Raw genomic sequence first — 18,294 nt, 5'->3', positions numbered from 1 at the left:
AAAACTATAACGCATGATTAAAAAAAATCGTTGTACTTGATGAATAGAAAATTATTTAACAATGGATTAACGAAAGAACTTATCCAAGTCATTCCTCTGTTCTTCTAAAGTGTTCTTAACTTTTAACACGTGATTAACAAATCGTTAATGGACTTCGTTTATGTGTCATATTTTACAACGTTAGCGTTTTTTTTAAGGTCATCCGTCATTATCAATGTCTATTTTCTTTGTTGTTAGACTAAAGAGTAAATAGGACATTTCAGGTGCAACACGAATTGAAACTTCATATATCTGATTGTGGCGGAAACGTGGCAATCTAGCACTATACCGTCAAGAATGAAATGCTGTCACTCACGTCACCCTCAAGGTTTTGTTTTTGGTTTTAAAAATGAATATTAACCTTTTACGAAACTTAGCTCAACATTCAAAAAAATGCCCTAAAATGGTATATAATATAACAATTCATGACACTCTTTGTACATCTAACAATGTGCGCCACAATAGCACCTTATCCGCAATCTTCAAAACGTGCCTTTCCAGCCAAAAAACAGAATTTGTTAAGCTCCCCAAGAGGTGTTATTGTCAGGAAAACGGGCCTCCTGCCCCATCTCAGAAGCTGCCTCCCTTAATGAACTTTCCCTTAGTCGTGTGGCCTTCATTGTTTCAGTCTTTGAAGAACCTTATATTCACCACTTTTATTATTAAACCATATTTTGATGTGGAGTTTAGCCTGCAAGATTTTGTGCAAGGCTCAAAGAAGGCTGTAGAGGTGAGTTGAGTTTTAACTTGAAATTTAAAGCTTGTGGCTTCTTTTATTAGGTGATATCTCATCAACTCTCCAAAGGACAACATCTTGAAGGTTTAGTTACCCCAGATATAATCCCCACTCTCCAAGACACAGTCTCCAATATGTCCTTGTCCCAGAGGGAGATGATTCCTATTAATGTCAACGACATTTATTTTTCCTTCCCTTATCAGGTAGCTACAACTGTTTTAGAGACTCATTGTACTGTGCCAAATAAATGTTATTGTTATCTCCAGTTGTTTGATTTCAGGTAGGAATCATGTTCAGTAATGATGACTCCAAGGCCCAAAAGCGCTTCGTTGAGATCACAATGGTGTATCATGTGCTGCGAGGGTTATCTACTATGAGATCCCATGGACATGAACCGCCTTTAAATGCGGGCATGTTGCCTGAATATCAGGACAAGATATCAATTTGCAATTACAGATTCATAAGGGAATACACAAAGGATAAGGAGAGTGGTTGGATTGTCAATTTACTGAATCATTTCAGGCCTATAGATGATGCGGAAGAATAAAATCGTCTTAAAATAGGGAAATTAAGGACTAATTTTTATAGTCTTTTGTTTACAAGACTTTAAGATGGAATTATAGTGTTTAGACTTTGGATTTTGTGCCATTTTTTTGCGATCATTCTAGTAATATAATTTTAACTTCTATAAATCGCTGGCGCCATCTCGTGAAGTTATAACGTACAATGGTAACGGTTTGAAGCAGAAACAATGATTCTAAAACAGTTTGATTAGTAATCGTGCAGGTAGATAGAGCCACAATCTTGCGTCTACTCCTCAACTAGGATATTGTTTTAAGTTCTGGCAGTTGTATCGTAAATTCGATAAAAGGGTGCTCGTCTTCTTATGATGCACGTGTCCTAAGGGGTGCGTGGGGTATGGTAATCAAAACATACCCAGCACGTAATTTTTGCATCTATGGGGCTGTTTTTTGGCATTGAACCGAAGACGCCCCTCTTAATTAAAATAAAGTTACTTGTCCTTTGTAGGACATTCACTTTTTTGGTCTCCTTCGTTATTCAGAACTTATGTATAACGCATTTTTTTTGCTCAAAACCGATTATTTTAAAATTATTGCGTAGAAAGCTTTGAAACTAATTTTTTTAATTGATTTAATAGTTTACATGCACAAAAAATTAGATAATCATTAAAATGTAGTCACAAATATCTTTGGAAAGGTAATTGCTTTGTTAGCTTTAATTTCGAGGAATATTGAACGGTTGATGTTATTCTTCTGGCAAATAGGTTGAATGATTGGTGCATGATTCTATTGTACAATAGCAATTTGGCAGTAATATTCTGGACATATTGGTTAACTGTTTTTTAAATTGTCATTCCCTGACCTATTTTGTATTATATATTTGCTATGTTGTAGTCTGAAAATTTTGAAATTGCTTGCCTATTTTTTTTGACACGGGCAAAAGCTAGATATTTATGGTGGTTCGATCCTACCTACTGTTTTGCAAATAAGTAATGATAATATGTTTTTTTTTTTGTATTAGTAATATCGCTAATGAACTTGAGGCGAAGATTATGATCTTGACAATTCTATTAAAAACTGAATAAATCTAAAAAACTCATAAATTAACTGATAATATAATGATAAATAAAATATTATAACTGATAACCTAATAAAATAGTTGGCTCCGGTCCTGAAAAAATGCGGCGTGGCGACGGCGCGGCGCTTGACGTTTCCCGTGCATGTAGGCAACCATACATACATTGTTTTCATTCCAAATTCCAATCCTTGAAAAACGTGAGAACGCAATTTTTAGAGCAGCTCAGTCGGTCGACCAGCTGAGAATAAATTAATTGCTAGGCGTAATTACGATCAAGGGTTTGGGAAAATTATGTTTTCGGCAGCGTGTAGGGGAAAAGCGGTGGTGAAATGACGGACCAAGCATCGGAATCAAGTCGGCTGCGTTATCGATTGTGTGCCAACAACATGAACAATTGAGGATCGCGTCTTGTGAGAGAGAGTGAACGAACGAGAACCCGCGCAGTGCAGAACGGAGTGAATTTTTGTGTGAGTGAACGGCAGTAATGGCGAATCCCAGGAAATTTAGCGAAAAAATCGCTCTGCACACGCATCGGCAGGCCGAGGAGACGGCCGCCTTCGAGAAAATCATGAAAGAAGTCTCGGACGTGAAGGTACGTCGGAAACTTTCCGTTTAACCTCTGAAATTAAGGCAACACATCTGACCCAGCTAGAACGTAAACAAAATTTTTCTGCCTGCTGTTGCACTCAGCACAATAATAGTACTAGGCTAATTACTCTATTACTGTCTGCCAATAACAATTAATCCTCATTCTCAAAGGAATTTAACTCATTTTTTCCCGATTTTCCTGGCAAAAACCTGCAATTCCACAAAATCCTCTTATGGACCTTCATTTGTTTCTGGCGGGTTGTCATGCTTTGTCATTGTTTAAAGCATTGATCCAAACAAGGATAAATAGTAAACACCCGAAAAATATCTATTACAGGAACAGCAATTGTTACTGATTGTATTCCGCTAATTGCATTAACAATCAATAATAAATAGAACTTTTCCAATTTGGTTTAAAGTCAATGATCAAATTTGGTTGGGGTTCAGCTGCCTTGTATTTAATAAGTGTGTATTAACCCCTTCCAAGAGAAATTTACTTATCATTATTTAATGACCCCTAATTAAAGTAATGTTTATTTGCCCATTGATAAGGGAACTTGCTTTAATAACTACAGTAATTTTGTTAATTGCACTGAGTTGATACAACCTTGTGGATATTGCACTAGAAAGTACTCAGGATAGGCTTGTCGCTGAGATACTGAACTTTTGTTTTGTGAGGTTAAGAATCTTTATTATGCTTCTTGAGCTGTTTTATCCTACTCATTATTTTAGAATCTCTTTGAGTGTGTGCCAGAAATAATTAGCATGACAGCAGTTTTATATCCTCTATAGGATCCATAAGTAGGTAGGTACCTCTTCAAGTACCTATATAGCTCAGGATCTCTTTTTCTCTTCACTTTTCTTTAGCTAAGCATGAAAATAGGTTTAAAAACATAGGATCAATCCATCTGAATCCCTTGTAGATACCATGATTGACATTGAAAAGTTGACTGAAGAGGTATAAGTGAGAGCAGATAGGCTGAAGATCTAGCGTGGTTTTAATGTGATAATTAGCTATCCCCCACTTTTATAAACATTGAAATTTGTGATCTTGAGATTTAAGGATAAAATATTTGGATACCTATTTTGGTAATTTTGATGTTAATCTTAATTCAATTATGATTAAGCAGATGCTATTATTCAATAATTGGCCATGTAGAGAATATTTTATTCTGAGTGAGTGTACATATCATTGGGATCTAAAAACTGCAGAAGATATTAAGTTTGGAAAATTGGGGCAGACTTGCATATTTTTATGTCAAACAAAACTACCTTAGAATATTCCCTCTGGTTCTACTTTTAGCAACTTTATATTATCTTCTCAAACTATTGAATTTTTGAGGAGGTACTTCAATTTATTTTATTTAAAATGTATTAAAAGATTTATTCAAAACTATATAGCCAATAGATCTAACATTTTTCCCTTTTGGTATATATTTATATGATAAAATATAGTTTTTTAGAAATAAAACGTGAAGTGAGTGATTAAAATGTTGGTAGCTTTGTTTTCAACACTTTTCTGATGTAAAAGACTTGTATTTTCCCTCGAAACTCTTTCTAGTGTGTGTTTGGATGGTCTATTTAGTTTGGTTTTTCTTTTCAATCAGAAAGTTCATCAGAAAATATACATTTGTTTAAATTTTCTAAATGAAACTGACCTATTGCTGGTCAAGGCTGCAAACTTAACCTAAGGGATCTGAAAAATCATTTCCATTGCCAGACGTTTTGTTTCTTCCATCTCTTTGTTGGCGAAAAAACACTAACTAAAAAACCTTGTCTTTAGAAACATGTTTATGTAATTGTTTTGAAAAAAAAAAAGCATAAAAATAAAATAATGTTAAATTTGGTGTAAAAAAAGGATTGTACATCAAGTGGTTTAAATATTTCTGTGGCCATCTACTGCGCACCACGTGCTTTTTAAAATAATGTACGTTTTTATTCGATGCTCAAATGTTAATGCATATACAGTTACTCTAATTAGACACTTCCTGTGAATTTTCTCACGTCAACAGTAAGGTTTTATTTATGTTAGTTTCATACTTTACTTTTATGTAGGACATGAGGAGCTTATGAGTATATGGGTGAACAGTGAGACATCGCAGTAGCTCAAGAATGTTAGTTTTCGAGAAGTTGCCCTGGCTTAAGATTTCTAAAACTGTAACTTTTTTTATATATGATATCCAAGAGTTAACAATTTTCAAAAACACGATAAAATAATGAAAACTAAGATCAAAATGAATAATTTTGCCTTAACTTTATTCAAAAGTTTGAATTTTTATGTCAGTCATATTGTTGTCAAAAAAGTTCATTGCATATTGTCATAAACGTCAAATAGTCTGGATTTGTGCGACATTATCATGCATATGCGAGGTTTGCCATATTTAGAATTTTTTTATTTATGTAAGTATTAAATAATTAAATCAACTTGAAGTTGAGTGAAAATTTCACTCATGTTCAAAACCCAATCATTGCGAAATGTGTAGTTTTAAATCATTTCTGACGATTGAATAATAAATAAGTGCACCGTATTATCTGAATTACTCGTATCAATTCTAATCTGAGCTCTTGACTTTTTAACCAAACGATATTTCTGTTTTCAGTAAGTCGATTGGCTGATAAACACCGAAAAAATTCGCAGGTTTTTGTGATGTTTCAGGTGGCATCTCCGCACGTCGACCGGTCGTCACAATCGAAAAATTCACTGCGCATCACCGGCCAAGCGCTCGGCACTTTCCGAGGCGGTTCGCTGCCCGACGTTTCGGCACCCTGTCCGGGTGTCAAGATGTCATCATCAGGGCGCGACAGCGACGCACTCTCCAAGGTGACCGTTGCGTTTGCTCTGTTTCGAATCCCAGAAAGTTAGATTCCCCTTTATTTTGGTCTCCAGTAGATTTTCTTTAAGTTCCCATCACATACCCACACAAAGGCACGTCGTTTCTTATCATGGGGATTTGCATTGTTTGCCTTATATAAGCGTTAATTAGCACAACTAAATGGCGAGGTAATAAATGACACATTCTAATTAGCATTGAAAAGTTTATTTTACGCCTTTATGTTGTGCTTCCGATGTCCAAGGAAATGTAGTTCCCGTGTGCAATAAATAATTTATGTATTTGTTTTTTGCTACATAAATTTCTACAATATTTAATTTATTTTTAGCGCCTGCAAAGTTTTCTTGGGTGAGTGTTCTTTCCTGCATTGCACCATTTGGCTGCAAATTTACATTCTTCGCTCTATACCTCATTAACACCGACATTCTGCGGATAAGAAAAAGGCCTTTTGTCCTCGAATTAAAAATAGCTCTCCAGGGTTCCTCCACTTCTAAGGCCAAATCCTCAGTTTTAAGTAACATATATTCAAATGTATTATTTTTTTCAAATTTGCGCACTCAACTCATGATCGCCCACTTCAGTTTAAACAAATCTAATCCCTTTGTCGACAGTAGTGTGTCACCCTATCTTAGATACGAACCTAATGCAAATGCTAAGTCGAGTTAATTAGTGCTTGCGCAATTATGATTAAGTAGAACTATAGGAAGCATGTTCGTGTGGCATGTTGGTAGAGAAGACTAGCCCAATAATAAATGAGATAATGACACTTAAATGTTTCATAATCGTCTGATAATAAAACAAGGATGCATGGGTTACTTTAAGGGACAATTATTCGAACACTGGCAACTTTATCTCGATGATAATTTTCATGCAATGCCCCTGGTAAAGCCATCAGGTTTTCGGCTCTAAAGATAACCTCTAAGATCGCAAATCTGCGAATTTTGATTCGCCGTGTTTACGGAAACATTTTAAGTTGCACTTTGACCTTAACTTTAACCATCAACTATACGTTATTACGTACTACTAAAATTAGTTAGTTTATATATGCCTTGGCATTATTTACGCATTTTCCCGTTTTTTCAAATTATTATTTGAGGGGGTTTGTGTTGTAGTTCGCTATGGAATAATAATAAATTTTTATATGGATTTTATGGGTCTTTCAACTGTGTGGTTTGTTCAGCGTTTCAAGTCGATTTATGTTGTATGTGCGTTGCAAATATGTGAACTTGACCTATGAAATGTTTTCTTTGGTCATCTATCATCAATCATGAATCAAATAAAACCGTAAGTTTTTATTTGGACTCTATGGGAACATCATTGCGAAATCTAAGTTTTCAGTACTATTGTTGAAGTTTGATAGCATGCCTTTGCACTTGACGGGCTTCATTTAAATGTCACACTTGGAAAAAAGATTGAAGCCATGTTGCCATTTAACTGACAGCAATGCTTTACGTTTGACGGTCCTTGTCTAGACGTTGTCCTAGGAAGAGAGGCGATCGCAAAGTTGCCAGTTTCTGTTAATCAGCAAATGAACTGAAGAATAAATATTATGAAGACATAGAAATAAAGAGTAGAGGAAAGATGTGTACGTCATTTTTTTGGAGCTGAAAAAAGTTGCGAATTTGATTTGTTTGTAAACGTCCCGAGTAAGCCTCCAACAAAAAGATTTGCCAATCGCGCTAGGACAAAAAAAGGTTACTGCAGAGTTGCCAGCTGTGATTCGTGAGTCAGTAAATTTAGAAATAAATTGAGAGTAAACGTGAAAACTGCAAACGTGAAAAACAAAAACCGGAAACTTATGTCCATTTTTTCGTTGAAATGATGAACGCGAAACCTTCAAGCTTGAATGGACCAGCTGGTTAAATTCCGGCTTTAAACGAATAGTACCCATACTCTTAGGTATAATGTTTTCAACACCATCGTCGATTCAAATGCATTTACATACCATGATAAACAATAAACATGTCACTGAGGTGACTGTAATTTTAACTATTCCAGCGCACGTGTTTGCGAGGCAATTCCGATTTAACGATCCAATGCAGAATTCTCCAAATTGTAGAGAGTGTGTACTGTAGAATGATAGTAATATTGGAACACGAGGATTTCTCCCAAAGCAACCTTTAATTCTAATTATGGGATTAATCTAAAACCAGTCACTACAGGGGAGCAAAAAATAACTTATATTATTATCCTCTCGAAATACTATTATATATGCAACATACGTATTTCGGTAGCAAAACAAACCGTAAAATGAAGTAGAATGAATGTATCGTTAACTGCGCTCACGAGAAGCTTTGTTTCACGTTTTATTGGTACAAAACGGAAAAACAGTTGGAAATGTAATTGATTTATCGAATATTATGTTTAAAAACACAAGACACCCAGTTTAATATTATAGAGTTATGTGTATTGATTTTATTTAATTGTATGGCAACGTCGATGATAATAGCACACCAGAAAGGGTTAAAACTTGATTAGAGGACAATGCGGTATGAGTGGCAACAAGGAGTTGCTTTTTTGTTTGTAGTGACAGGTGTCAGGTCTTTGAAGAGAAGCGATGTTGTCGAAATTTGACGTAGCAGAAGTTTAAGTTTCTCGGTTTAGTTGAAGAAATGGGCGACTGAAGTTAACGAAGGATAAAACTTTAGACAAATGTTGGAAAGTGCATAGGAAGATGATAATAACAGACGTTGAAGATCTGATGAAGAATCTAAATTTTTTTTCTCTTCTTTTTGTCATTGTCAGTTAATCTAGCCTCTTTCTTTAGCTTGACCAAAGGTGTAACTGTCGTTTTTAGATATATACAGGGTGTTTCATAAACATACCGACAAAATTTCAGGAGATGTATTGAGCTCATAGAAACAAGTATTTAGAACGACTAAAGTTACATCCGAAATCGCATAGTTCCGAAAATACAGGGTGTTTAATTTTTAATTTATTTTTTTTTTCATATTTCAAAAACGTTTGAGACACGGAGATAAAATTTACGACATGCTATGGCGGAATAAATGTGCGTGTTTCTGAGTAAGCAGAATATATATTTTCATTTCATTTGAATGGCCGCACAGTCACCAGCGGCGTTTGTGCGATTATTCAATGGCATGTTTTTAATAAAAAAAATTAGTGTGCCACTGACTTTTAATATGAATATTTTTTTCATAATATTCCATTATTTCTTAATGAAAAAGGCCTTTTAGTGTTTTGTTGCTCAGATAGTGGTTTTCGAGATAAAAAAATTATTTCTCCTTCATGTACATGCAAAAAAACCGGTATAGATTTCCAAGTGCTATTTTTTTCAATTATCTAGGAGAAATTAATTTAATTTAATTTTAGTAGAGGTGGAGGACGCGAAGGTAAATTTTTTGTTTAAAAAATTGTCCGCAAATTAATGATTTTGATCAGAAGAAATAAAAGACTTATAACAAAATGTATTATAATTTAATGTTTTACGTAAATGCACATAAATCAATATAAAATACAAAGAAAACAAACGATGACTATTTGACAGTAAATTTTCAAAATTTCGTCTATTATTTATATTATACATATATATATATATATATATTAAAAATTAAATACTCTATATCTTGGAAACGAAGCGATTTCGGATCTAACTTTATTCGTTCTAAATACTTGTTTTCAACAGTTCTACAGCACTTGAAGTTTGTCGGTATTTTTATCAAACACTCTGTATATAAAGCCTAAGGTCACAGGCTATCAGGTCGGTTAGACAACCGGAAACAAGCCCACCATATACAGATTTCGTCTGTTGTCCGCTTTGCTTAATTAAAATTATGCAAATCTAAAACGATTTACTAAACGCGCTTCTCATGTAAATATTTTTGATTAAAATTCTAGCGATTTGTCAAGAGGATTGCCAAGGACACCCTGCGTTTATGGTCTTTTTTTAAAACTGTAAAGTAACTATTTTAACTTTAAATTCCCTCTCTGAAGAAACCAGTTCGCGCTGTACTGTGCAAATAGGACTAAAACTGGTTATTACGTTTATTAGCTAAAAATTAATTTTATAAATTTTTGTCGTAACCTTTAAATGATTCTTTCAGTTTCAAATGCGTATCAGTTTTTTTCTTACTGCGGGATAAATCCGCTAGTAAAATAGTTGTTAGAAGCCAAGAAGTTTGCATATGTGTCTAATTTATTTTCATTATCTCGTGGTGTTAAAATGAAAAGCAACTCTTTATTGTGTTAATTAAACCGAGGACGCATTTGTTTTATAAATCCCAGAATCTTAAAATAAACAAATAACAATAAAAATAATAAAGCATCTGCCTTATTTGGAATGTGACCATCTTTGGAATTCGGATTTGTTATTTCCCCCAAGGATTTGAGATTTTAAATGATGCAAATTCAAATCTACATCCATGCAGTGCTAAACTACACATACATATAGAGTAGGAACAATAAATTGAGGTACTACACATCAGGCTTGCGGTTAGACCATCTACTAATATTTGTGTTATATTATTTTTTCTCTGCTCAACAATGTCTTAATTAAATTCATTCTCCGTAAAATTATTGATATTTTTTAAATTTTCGATGATTTCAGCCTAATGAAGAACCACCCCAATCTCGAATGGTGAACGCATCTGCCAGACAAAGCCGGACTAGGTCTCCTGGAGGCCCCATTCGGAGCAGTCGAGATAGAAAGCCTTCGCCCTACTCCACTGCCGGTCCTTATTTGAGTCCCCCTTCGGATACCGGGTGGCGAAGAACTCATAGTGACTCTGCATTGCACCAGAGTACCATGCAGGTAATGCGGAGAATACGAAACTAGATAGGTACCTACTAAACTATGTCCCTACTGAAAAGTATCTGACTGAACATTTGGCCCTTAAATGCCGAAAAGTCTTGGCATTTTTACTAGGAGGATAATTTCTATAGAAATTATGAATAAAAGCACACCTCCACAGGAATTATCTTCCAAATAAAGTTAGCAGTTCTTTGATCTATTGGCTCTAAGAAATTTATTTAAAAATTGGAGTTATTGATTCTGCAAAAAATCAAACAACATTGGTTTTCCCATGCGAAGTGAACTTATGAATGTATCTATTATCTTTTGCTACGCCACCGACTGACTGTTTTTTGCAATTATGTCTCATATTTTTTTAAAGATGCACTAAAATTAACTTATAATTGAATCGGAGTTTTGGTGATTTTCATACAAAATATAACTCTAAGTTTGATAAATTCACATTTAAAACGCCGTGAAAGGGCTTTAAAATTACCTACTTTTTCAATTTAATTCTTCGTAATATTTAAATTTTCAAATCATAACCATTATTTTATTAACAAAAGACCACCATCATATCACGTCGAGCTTGTGAGGAACCTAAACTTGAAACGAAGTTGATTTAAGAACAGCAGTCTTTGTTTGAACATTATAATAGGTCATCAAGAGTACTCGTTGACTATTGTTTCTTTCCAGGTGAAATTTGGGATGATTTTGTAGCAAAGTTAACACTAAAATTATTTAGGGAATGAACATGGAACGGAGCGACCCATCTCAGAGAGTATCATGGGGCGTGTTGCCTATCATGAACGGTCCTGAAAGGAACCCAGACGGAAGACCAAGATCGAGCTGCGATATTCCTCGAGTACCTGGAATTCAGTAAGTAACCGTTCAATAATCATCGTTAACAAAATAGTAATATACAACATTGCAGTATATATCCGTCTACCCACGATCCGGGAATGGTCCAAATCCCGATAGGCAACAACACCGGCTCCTTGCCGGATTTAACCAACATGGACTTTACCTCCCCGATCCATGTCCCGATTGACCAAGAGCAGGACAATGGTTCACCTTACAGTTCTGTAAGTATTTTATTAGACGCTGTCGTAGATGAGATGTCTGGCAATGCCAAATCCTTACACAAGCTGATAAGGTTTGCGCTCCACACCGCAATTCTTTAATTTATATATTGTTTGTTTTCAAATCTGAGAATATTTGTTTGCGCTTATCAGCTAATAAATTATCGCGTTGAGTCAAATTGTTAGTATGCAGTTTAAAACATCGTTGTTGTTGTTGTTGTTGATAATGCGATGTATCAGGCCACCGCCTAGCGCCGCCCATTTATGGCTTTATTTCGAGATGCATTTAATTTTTGTGTTAAATTAAACAAGGACAAAATTAACAACTTTGGCAATACGCCGATCGCCAAGTTCCTGTCGACAAGTTGTCATTTTGTCTGTTGTTTCTTTAGTATATTTCAATATGACTGTAATTGTAGTCATTTTTTCCAATGTTATCGTCTTAGTAGTGCTACTCATTTGGAAATTCTCACAGCAGTTTTAGTATTAATCTGCATTCATTTCAGAGTCCCATCAATACGAGTCCTTCGACGCTATCCCCGACCAGTATGATGGCGGGTGTCCGAACTCACAACAATCGCTTTAATTTTACGCCGCCCGTATCACAACCCCTTTCGGTAAATATGCCCCTCGATGTCCTCAATTTCAGCCACTTTAATACTGTTTTAGTAGCGCTTTTAGCTGATTGTGTGGCTTCCGTCACCTTTTATTTGCAGTTTATTTTGCACGTCTTTTTGTTATTTTTCAGAATCATTTATCAGTTCCCAGTAATAATAGGTATTCTAGGTTTCAGCAGCGATCTATGTCTCAGGTAGGTTTATCACCTTTAATCACCCTTTCATCCAGTTTTACCGAAACTTAGTTTTACCAAAAAAGTAGCATTCTTGTCAGTGTATATTCGTGAAATTTCAAGCTCATTCTAGTTTGTTAATGTGTAGTTTTGATCATAAGTACCTAATTGTAGCTATTTAATCATCTTTGGGTATTAAGGAATTTTGTGATTTTCAGAGTGATAAAAACATAGTGCAAGATAACATAGATTTCTCGCAATTGGGCGCGATGGCTGGGATGTACCAGCAGCCAGGATCTCCTTCATCACCAGTGGTAAGTTCAATATATTTTCACAGCATTTGTCTTTAGTTTAAATAGTCCAAAGAATTTTGTTTTCTGTCTTTTCCCTGCTAATTGGTGTGAAGATGTGTTTAGTTTAAGAAGAAAGCTGAAACTTAGTATTAGGGAATTATAATTGAAGGTAAAGTTTTCTCATTGACATCACTGACAAGATTTAATAAAACTTATTACATTTTCTATCGTCAAATTTCATAGAAACTTGAAATAATTTTTTTCAGAATACGTTTAAAATTTAACAGAATATTGTACAACATCCGATTTATTTACTTGAAAAACTTAATCCACTTGCAATGCTTGGCGACTTTCACTTGCTGTAGTTATCAATAACTTACAGCCTAGATTTTTGAGTAATTCGCACGATGCAATTCTCTATGGAAATCATGTTGAAATATTTGATCGAATAATTACTGTATTGTAGGTGCATTTTATTGTCCAATTTTTTAAAAATAAATTAAAATAAGTTTAAAACCATGGAACTCTCATTTGTCTGTAACGATGCTAAAACAAATGATTGTTTTCTAGACAAACAAACTATATTATTATTATGTAGGTAATAATAACAAACAAGAATATAAAGTTTTTTCGGTTTCCCGATGCAAGATATTTCTTGAGTCTTTAGCAGGTTTTTTCTGCTGAAAAAGAGCTAGGAACTCATTTATAAATTTCAAGATTCTCCAAAGATTTTTTTGAAATTCTTTAATGTTTCTTAGTTTTCAGATTCATTAAGCCTTACAAGGGATTAGTGAGAGTCGCACAATTTTTTTCCCTTATTTTAGAACTATTTTGTGGTACTACCCAAAAGCAAAGAGCTTTTCGATGCTCTATGATAAATTTAAATATTTACCAATTTCGTAGAAAATGCTTACGTATTCAAATTTGATTGGACACTTCAAAATATGCAAAAGGTGGGGTATTTTCAGCAATTACCTCAAATGGACGGTTACCGTAGTCCGAGGCCCAGTCCGCAACCATCCCCAACTTTGGGCGGCCGCCACTCCGCCCCTTGTAGCCCTGGGGAGCCTAGTCCACTGCAAAATGACTATCATATCCATAACCCGCCCATGCCGTTCCATTTCGAACAACTCACAGTGGTAAGTTGACTTAACCACATTCACACATCTCCAATTTTTCTCTTCACGGAGCTCAAAAGCCCATACTACGATCCTTCTTTATTTATTTTGCCAACAGGGAGTGGTAAGTCCCATCTATAGCTAACCCCCACCTAATAGCCACCCTCGTGTTCATCATATAACAATCGAAAATCGCACACCATGCTCATTATTTTTAGCTTACTCCAGTGGCGACTATACGTGGTCGAAAAGCTAGCAAAGCAGAGTCATTTGTCTGTGTGTTTTCAGCTCAAAATAGCATGTTCTAGATGGATAAAATTATAGTAAAAATCGACGGAGAAAGTTTACTGATGTGTGCATAATATAACTATTTAAGTGTCAAAATGTTAATTAATAAGAATTGAAAATTACTAATAAATCATAAGATTCGAGGAATAATAATACCAGAGATTTGTTGCAATTACAGGAGTATAGGAGCACTATATCTAATGAGAGTGATGTCAGTAAGGGAGTCAGCAATAACCTTCAACTGTTATACTTGTCGATCATTAGTGATGAAATTTTCAAATCTGTCAACCTTTATGAAAGCATCTCTGTGTGCCACAGAGATTAGTTATCAACGCCCTACAATGACCGAACATATCTTTATTTGACGTCATTAATGTCCATTTGTGAATTAATCAGTGTTAGCCTTACACTTTTTCGAGGCGTTGGAATAGTTACATATTAAGTCAGGAAACTATTTAGATATGCCACGCATTGACAGAAATTAGTTTCAATTGTTATACCAATTAGTGTTGGTCTTTTTACTGTTTTACGCACAAAAATAATTGAACCACGGATATGTCCGTTAGTGACATCGTGCACTGGCAGCAATTACCGTCATCTGTCATACTTGTCAACCATTAGCCTCCTAGCTTTCATATTTGTTAACTAATCACCGTCGCCTTTATCACTTATTCAAGGCATTTTGAGTCGTTCGAGTGGATTTAGCTAAGCCACTGTTAAGTCTAAGTGTGGCTAAAATTGAGTTTTGCATGTAGATATGCCAATTTAAGTCAGGTTTAGACATAACTTTGGCTTTTGGACATACGGTGGATATCGGTGTAAAAACAATTATTCTGTTACAGAAACGTCATCAATGATAAGCTCTTCATTAAATTTATCGACAGAAAATGCTACAATATAGTAATTATTGTGTGAACGAAATGTCAGTTTATAGAAACAGATATACTGTCTAATATAACATTCATTAATATCAAAGTTGTTACACAAATCGATCAGTGGTACCAATTTTTTCGTTGGCTTCGAATTAACACCATAAACTATCAGATACTGCTATCCCCTGACACATGTTGATCACTTGTGTTTAAGCTGTTATATGTGTTGCCTTTTAAAGTTGCCATTAATTTTATTGGTCTGGTATTGTTGTTCCGAGACTGAAACGTCAACATCAAGTGTGTAAATGTCGCGCATGTTGTGTTGGTAGGACTGGGCACAGCTAGTAGCCAGCCTAGTGGAGTCTGGCTGTACGTGGACCGCGGATATCGAGGTACTAACACTAACTCTTCCGTTTCTCTTCATATGTTTTGTAATGAATTTTTTGTATCGATCGTGTAATTTTTGTCTACTATTCTCGCCCTTTTTGAATGCTTTATTGCCTGCTCGAAGTATTATATCATAGTTTGAGAATTAATTTCAATGCCCTTAGTAGCTAATTAAATAAATATAAATGGTTGTTCGTTGCTTCCCTCGTTGAGTGTTTCATTCCCATTTTTTAGTAGGTACAGAAAATTGGCATGCAAAAAGTTGTGGGCATGCGTCCGATTACTTTTTTTCAACTTAGTCGTAACTGACTATTTAAGGTGTAATTTCTGAAAGTGAGTGACGTTGATTAGCTGTTATGTATATAGTCGGACCCGCCCATCAGCCAAATGTCATACGGTGACCAATCAGCAGCCAGTCCACAAATGTCGCATGCGCAAAACATGCCTGAGGTTGCCAGCGATGCAGGATATTACAGTACATCGCCGTCCCAGCAGCTTGTGTTTCCCTCCCCTTCGCCGGGGCTACAGAACACCTCCCCTAATACTCCCACTAGTTTACCCGAAATCATTTTGACAGGTGAGTAGTAGATGTCGTGATCCGCTTTAATTTATTTGGAAATTTCCGAGGTTGAAATTAAATTTATGCAATATAACCAGTAAAAAAGGCGATATCTTTTCTAAATACTCCTTCAAGCTGAAGGTTAATACCAATAAAACTTTTCACAATCTCATTTAAATATGGCTCGTTACTCTTACACGTATCTAAGAATTTTGTGTTACCATTTACTTGCAACTTTTTCCGATAAGTCCATTTAATGCAGGATCAATTAATCGATGAAAGAAGTTGAAACGATACACAATAGCACGGATTGATAGTGTTCGACATATATAAAATAGTTCCGGCAATTTTAGGCTTTTGTTTCATCTGTTTTGCTTTTTTTTAAAGATTTTTCTGCGGGTCAAGATATTAGTCGCCAACTAGAAAGTGAGTTCCTGGACGAGCAACTGAAAGAGGGTCTCGGTTCCCTCGACTTTGCTGAATTGCAGATGTTGAACAATATCGGAGGCATGCCTGAAATCGTGGAAGACTACAGATCATAACAAAGGTAGCTACTTGAATTCACCTGCAATATTTTTGTTGAAAATTATATTTTGCAGGGATAGTCCGCCGATTTAAAGTCGCAGCGGCGCCCTGTGTAGATTCGATTACGATCTTGACTCTTAAGTGTGTGATTGGTAGATTTAGCGACAATTGCCAACGTGGGATGCGTTTGTTTTGTTGGAAGGAGCTGTTTTAGGCGCCGCTCGGGCGATCTCTTATTGTAAATATATGAATCTTTGTCGTCTCACAGCAGTTTCTTCGTAGGATTTCGGGAAGAATAAGAGGAAAAACCCAAAAAAGTAACAATTAAATATCGAAGACTGAAGGATAGTCTTTAAACGACTGTTTAAACAATTAAAAACGATTTTATTTGGGGGGAGTTAGAGATAATTACTTTACCAAATATTTATAGATTGGTTACATTTTTTATATATTGTATAAATTGTTTACATTTAGGTATAAACGAAGAGGAAATTTTATAAAACTATAGCCGACAGGCGGAAGATTTTTTTATGTTTGTAGAAAGTGATTTATATTGTTGAATTTCCGTTCTCTTTTTGCCGTTGTGGAACACGAATGGGCGGTCTATTCTAGGTAGTCTTATAGAGGAACTTGCAATGTAAGATTGGGCTGCAGAATGGAAAATCCATCAGATCAAAATTGGGTCATGCAGCAGGCCGAACCTACGTTGTGATTTTCAAACTGAGTTCTAAACCAAAAATAAACTAAAACGCAGAACCATTGATTACTGCTTACCATTACTACACAAAGTACAACAAGAATCATTATTATTTCATTTGATGAATCAATCTAAAAATTTACAAATTAATTAAGCTTATTATACATAACTTAATGTGTTCTACCGAACGGAGATGTTTGTTATATCGGTGTCAACACTTATATAGTAAAAAAGTTCATGTTGTGGGATCAAGCTAAAACGATATTGTTCAGATTAGCCTCATGACTGAGTTCGGAAAAATAAACAAAAGAAAACGACTTAAAAGCGTTAAGTCTCAATTGATTTTTGAAAATTGTGTATTTTTATATTTGTTTGTATACATGTATATTGTGTATGGCGTATGGCTTTATTGTAAGTTCATCAAGTGCAATACTTTTTTTTAATTATTATGTTCATTTTTTATTTGTCGAAGTGGTGAATATTAGAACGTTTTGAATAAATTTTGTTCTTCCAAAATATTTTGGGTATTTATTGGTAAGAGCAGCATGTCTAATTGACAGGATCGTATTAAAGTAGGTGAGTTTCTATCAAAGGTACAAAAAATGTTAAATTCAAGGAGTTTTCTTGTAAAATTTGCTTTTAAAAATTTTATTAAGTTACCAGCTGCTCGAAACTAAAGAATCTCTTTGGATGTCCCTTAAACGGTTTGGTTCACGTTAAACTAACCCAAGGACCTTTCAGTTACACAATTTTCATAGTACCAGCCATGTAATATATCGATGTAAAAATATTCGAATGAATAGTATTCACGATGTTTGCAACCATTTTTCTGAGTTTTTTCACTTTGGCACGCCTGTAACTTCTGAGGCATTGCTTATATATCTGCAAAGTATTTTTAAAAACAAGTAACTTTTATGAAGTAAGTTTAGTCGAGTCACAATTTTTTCTTCAGCTCTAGCTCTGGTGTTCAATCATTGTTTTTTGGAGGCCCTGTTATACATTTTTTCCAAGGTAAGAGGCCATTGATCACTTGGTCTCCGTGTCCTTGTATAACACGTTTAACGTTATTTTTACTTTATGGTTATTTACAAAAACATACATTAAAATTAGTTTGGAATTAACAAAAGGTGCAAAGCTACG

The 18,294-nt window shown here is 35.0% G+C and overlaps 2 protein-coding genes and 1 non-coding gene across 8 annotated transcripts; all 3 read left to right on the top strand.

Annotated features, from left to right (window-relative positions):
* The first annotated feature begins 334 nt into the window (after positions 1-334).
* Positions 335-1,764, top strand: LOC136349218 (m-AAA protease-interacting protein 1, mitochondrial). The gene is made up of 3 exons (XM_066300622.1): positions 335-769; positions 820-978; positions 1,056-1,764. The coding sequence occupies exons 1-3, from the start codon at positions 389-391 to the stop codon at positions 1,320-1,322; spliced, it is 807 nt and encodes a 268-aa protein (XP_066156719.1). The 5' UTR covers positions 335-388; the 3' UTR covers positions 1,323-1,764.
* Positions 1,641-1,771, top strand: LOC136350270 (U11 spliceosomal RNA). The gene has a single exon (XR_010734126.1). It is a non-coding gene; the product is annotated as a U11 spliceosomal RNA (small nuclear RNA).
* A 774-nt stretch (positions 1,772-2,545) lies between these two features.
* LOC136349179 (CREB-regulated transcription coactivator 1-like) lies at positions 2,546-17,670 on the top strand. 6 transcript variants are annotated; one of them, XM_066300568.1, is made up of 13 exons: positions 2,546-2,966; positions 5,619-5,783; positions 10,361-10,564; positions 11,289-11,422; positions 11,478-11,628; positions 12,132-12,242; positions 12,374-12,436; positions 12,634-12,729; positions 13,677-13,847; positions 15,316-15,378; positions 15,740-15,950; positions 16,320-16,479; positions 16,532-17,670. In XM_066300568.1, exons 1-12 carry the CDS (start codon positions 2,859-2,861, stop codon positions 16,472-16,474), a joined length of 1,632 nt encoding a protein of 543 aa, XP_066156665.1. In that variant the 5' UTR covers positions 2,546-2,858; the 3' UTR covers positions 16,475-16,479; positions 16,532-17,670. The 6 variants fall into 6 exon arrangements, with proteins under 6 accessions (XP_066156665.1, XP_066156679.1, XP_066156694.1 ...); XM_066300582.1 differs by lacking the exon at positions 12,374-12,436; XM_066300575.1 differs by lacking the exon at positions 15,316-15,378 and having other exon boundaries at positions 2,547-2,966.
* The last annotated feature ends 624 nt before the right edge of the window (positions 17,671-18,294 follow it).

The sequence above is a fragment of the Euwallacea fornicatus genome, chromosome 2, assembly GCF_040115645.1.
Source record: "Euwallacea fornicatus isolate EFF26 chromosome 2, ASM4011564v1, whole genome shotgun sequence".
In the NCBI taxonomy this organism is placed as follows: Eukaryota; Metazoa; Arthropoda; class Insecta; order Coleoptera; family Curculionidae; genus Euwallacea; species Euwallacea fornicatus.
Note: the sequence above shows the minus strand (reverse complement) of the source record. Positions and strands in the feature narration are given on the sequence as shown.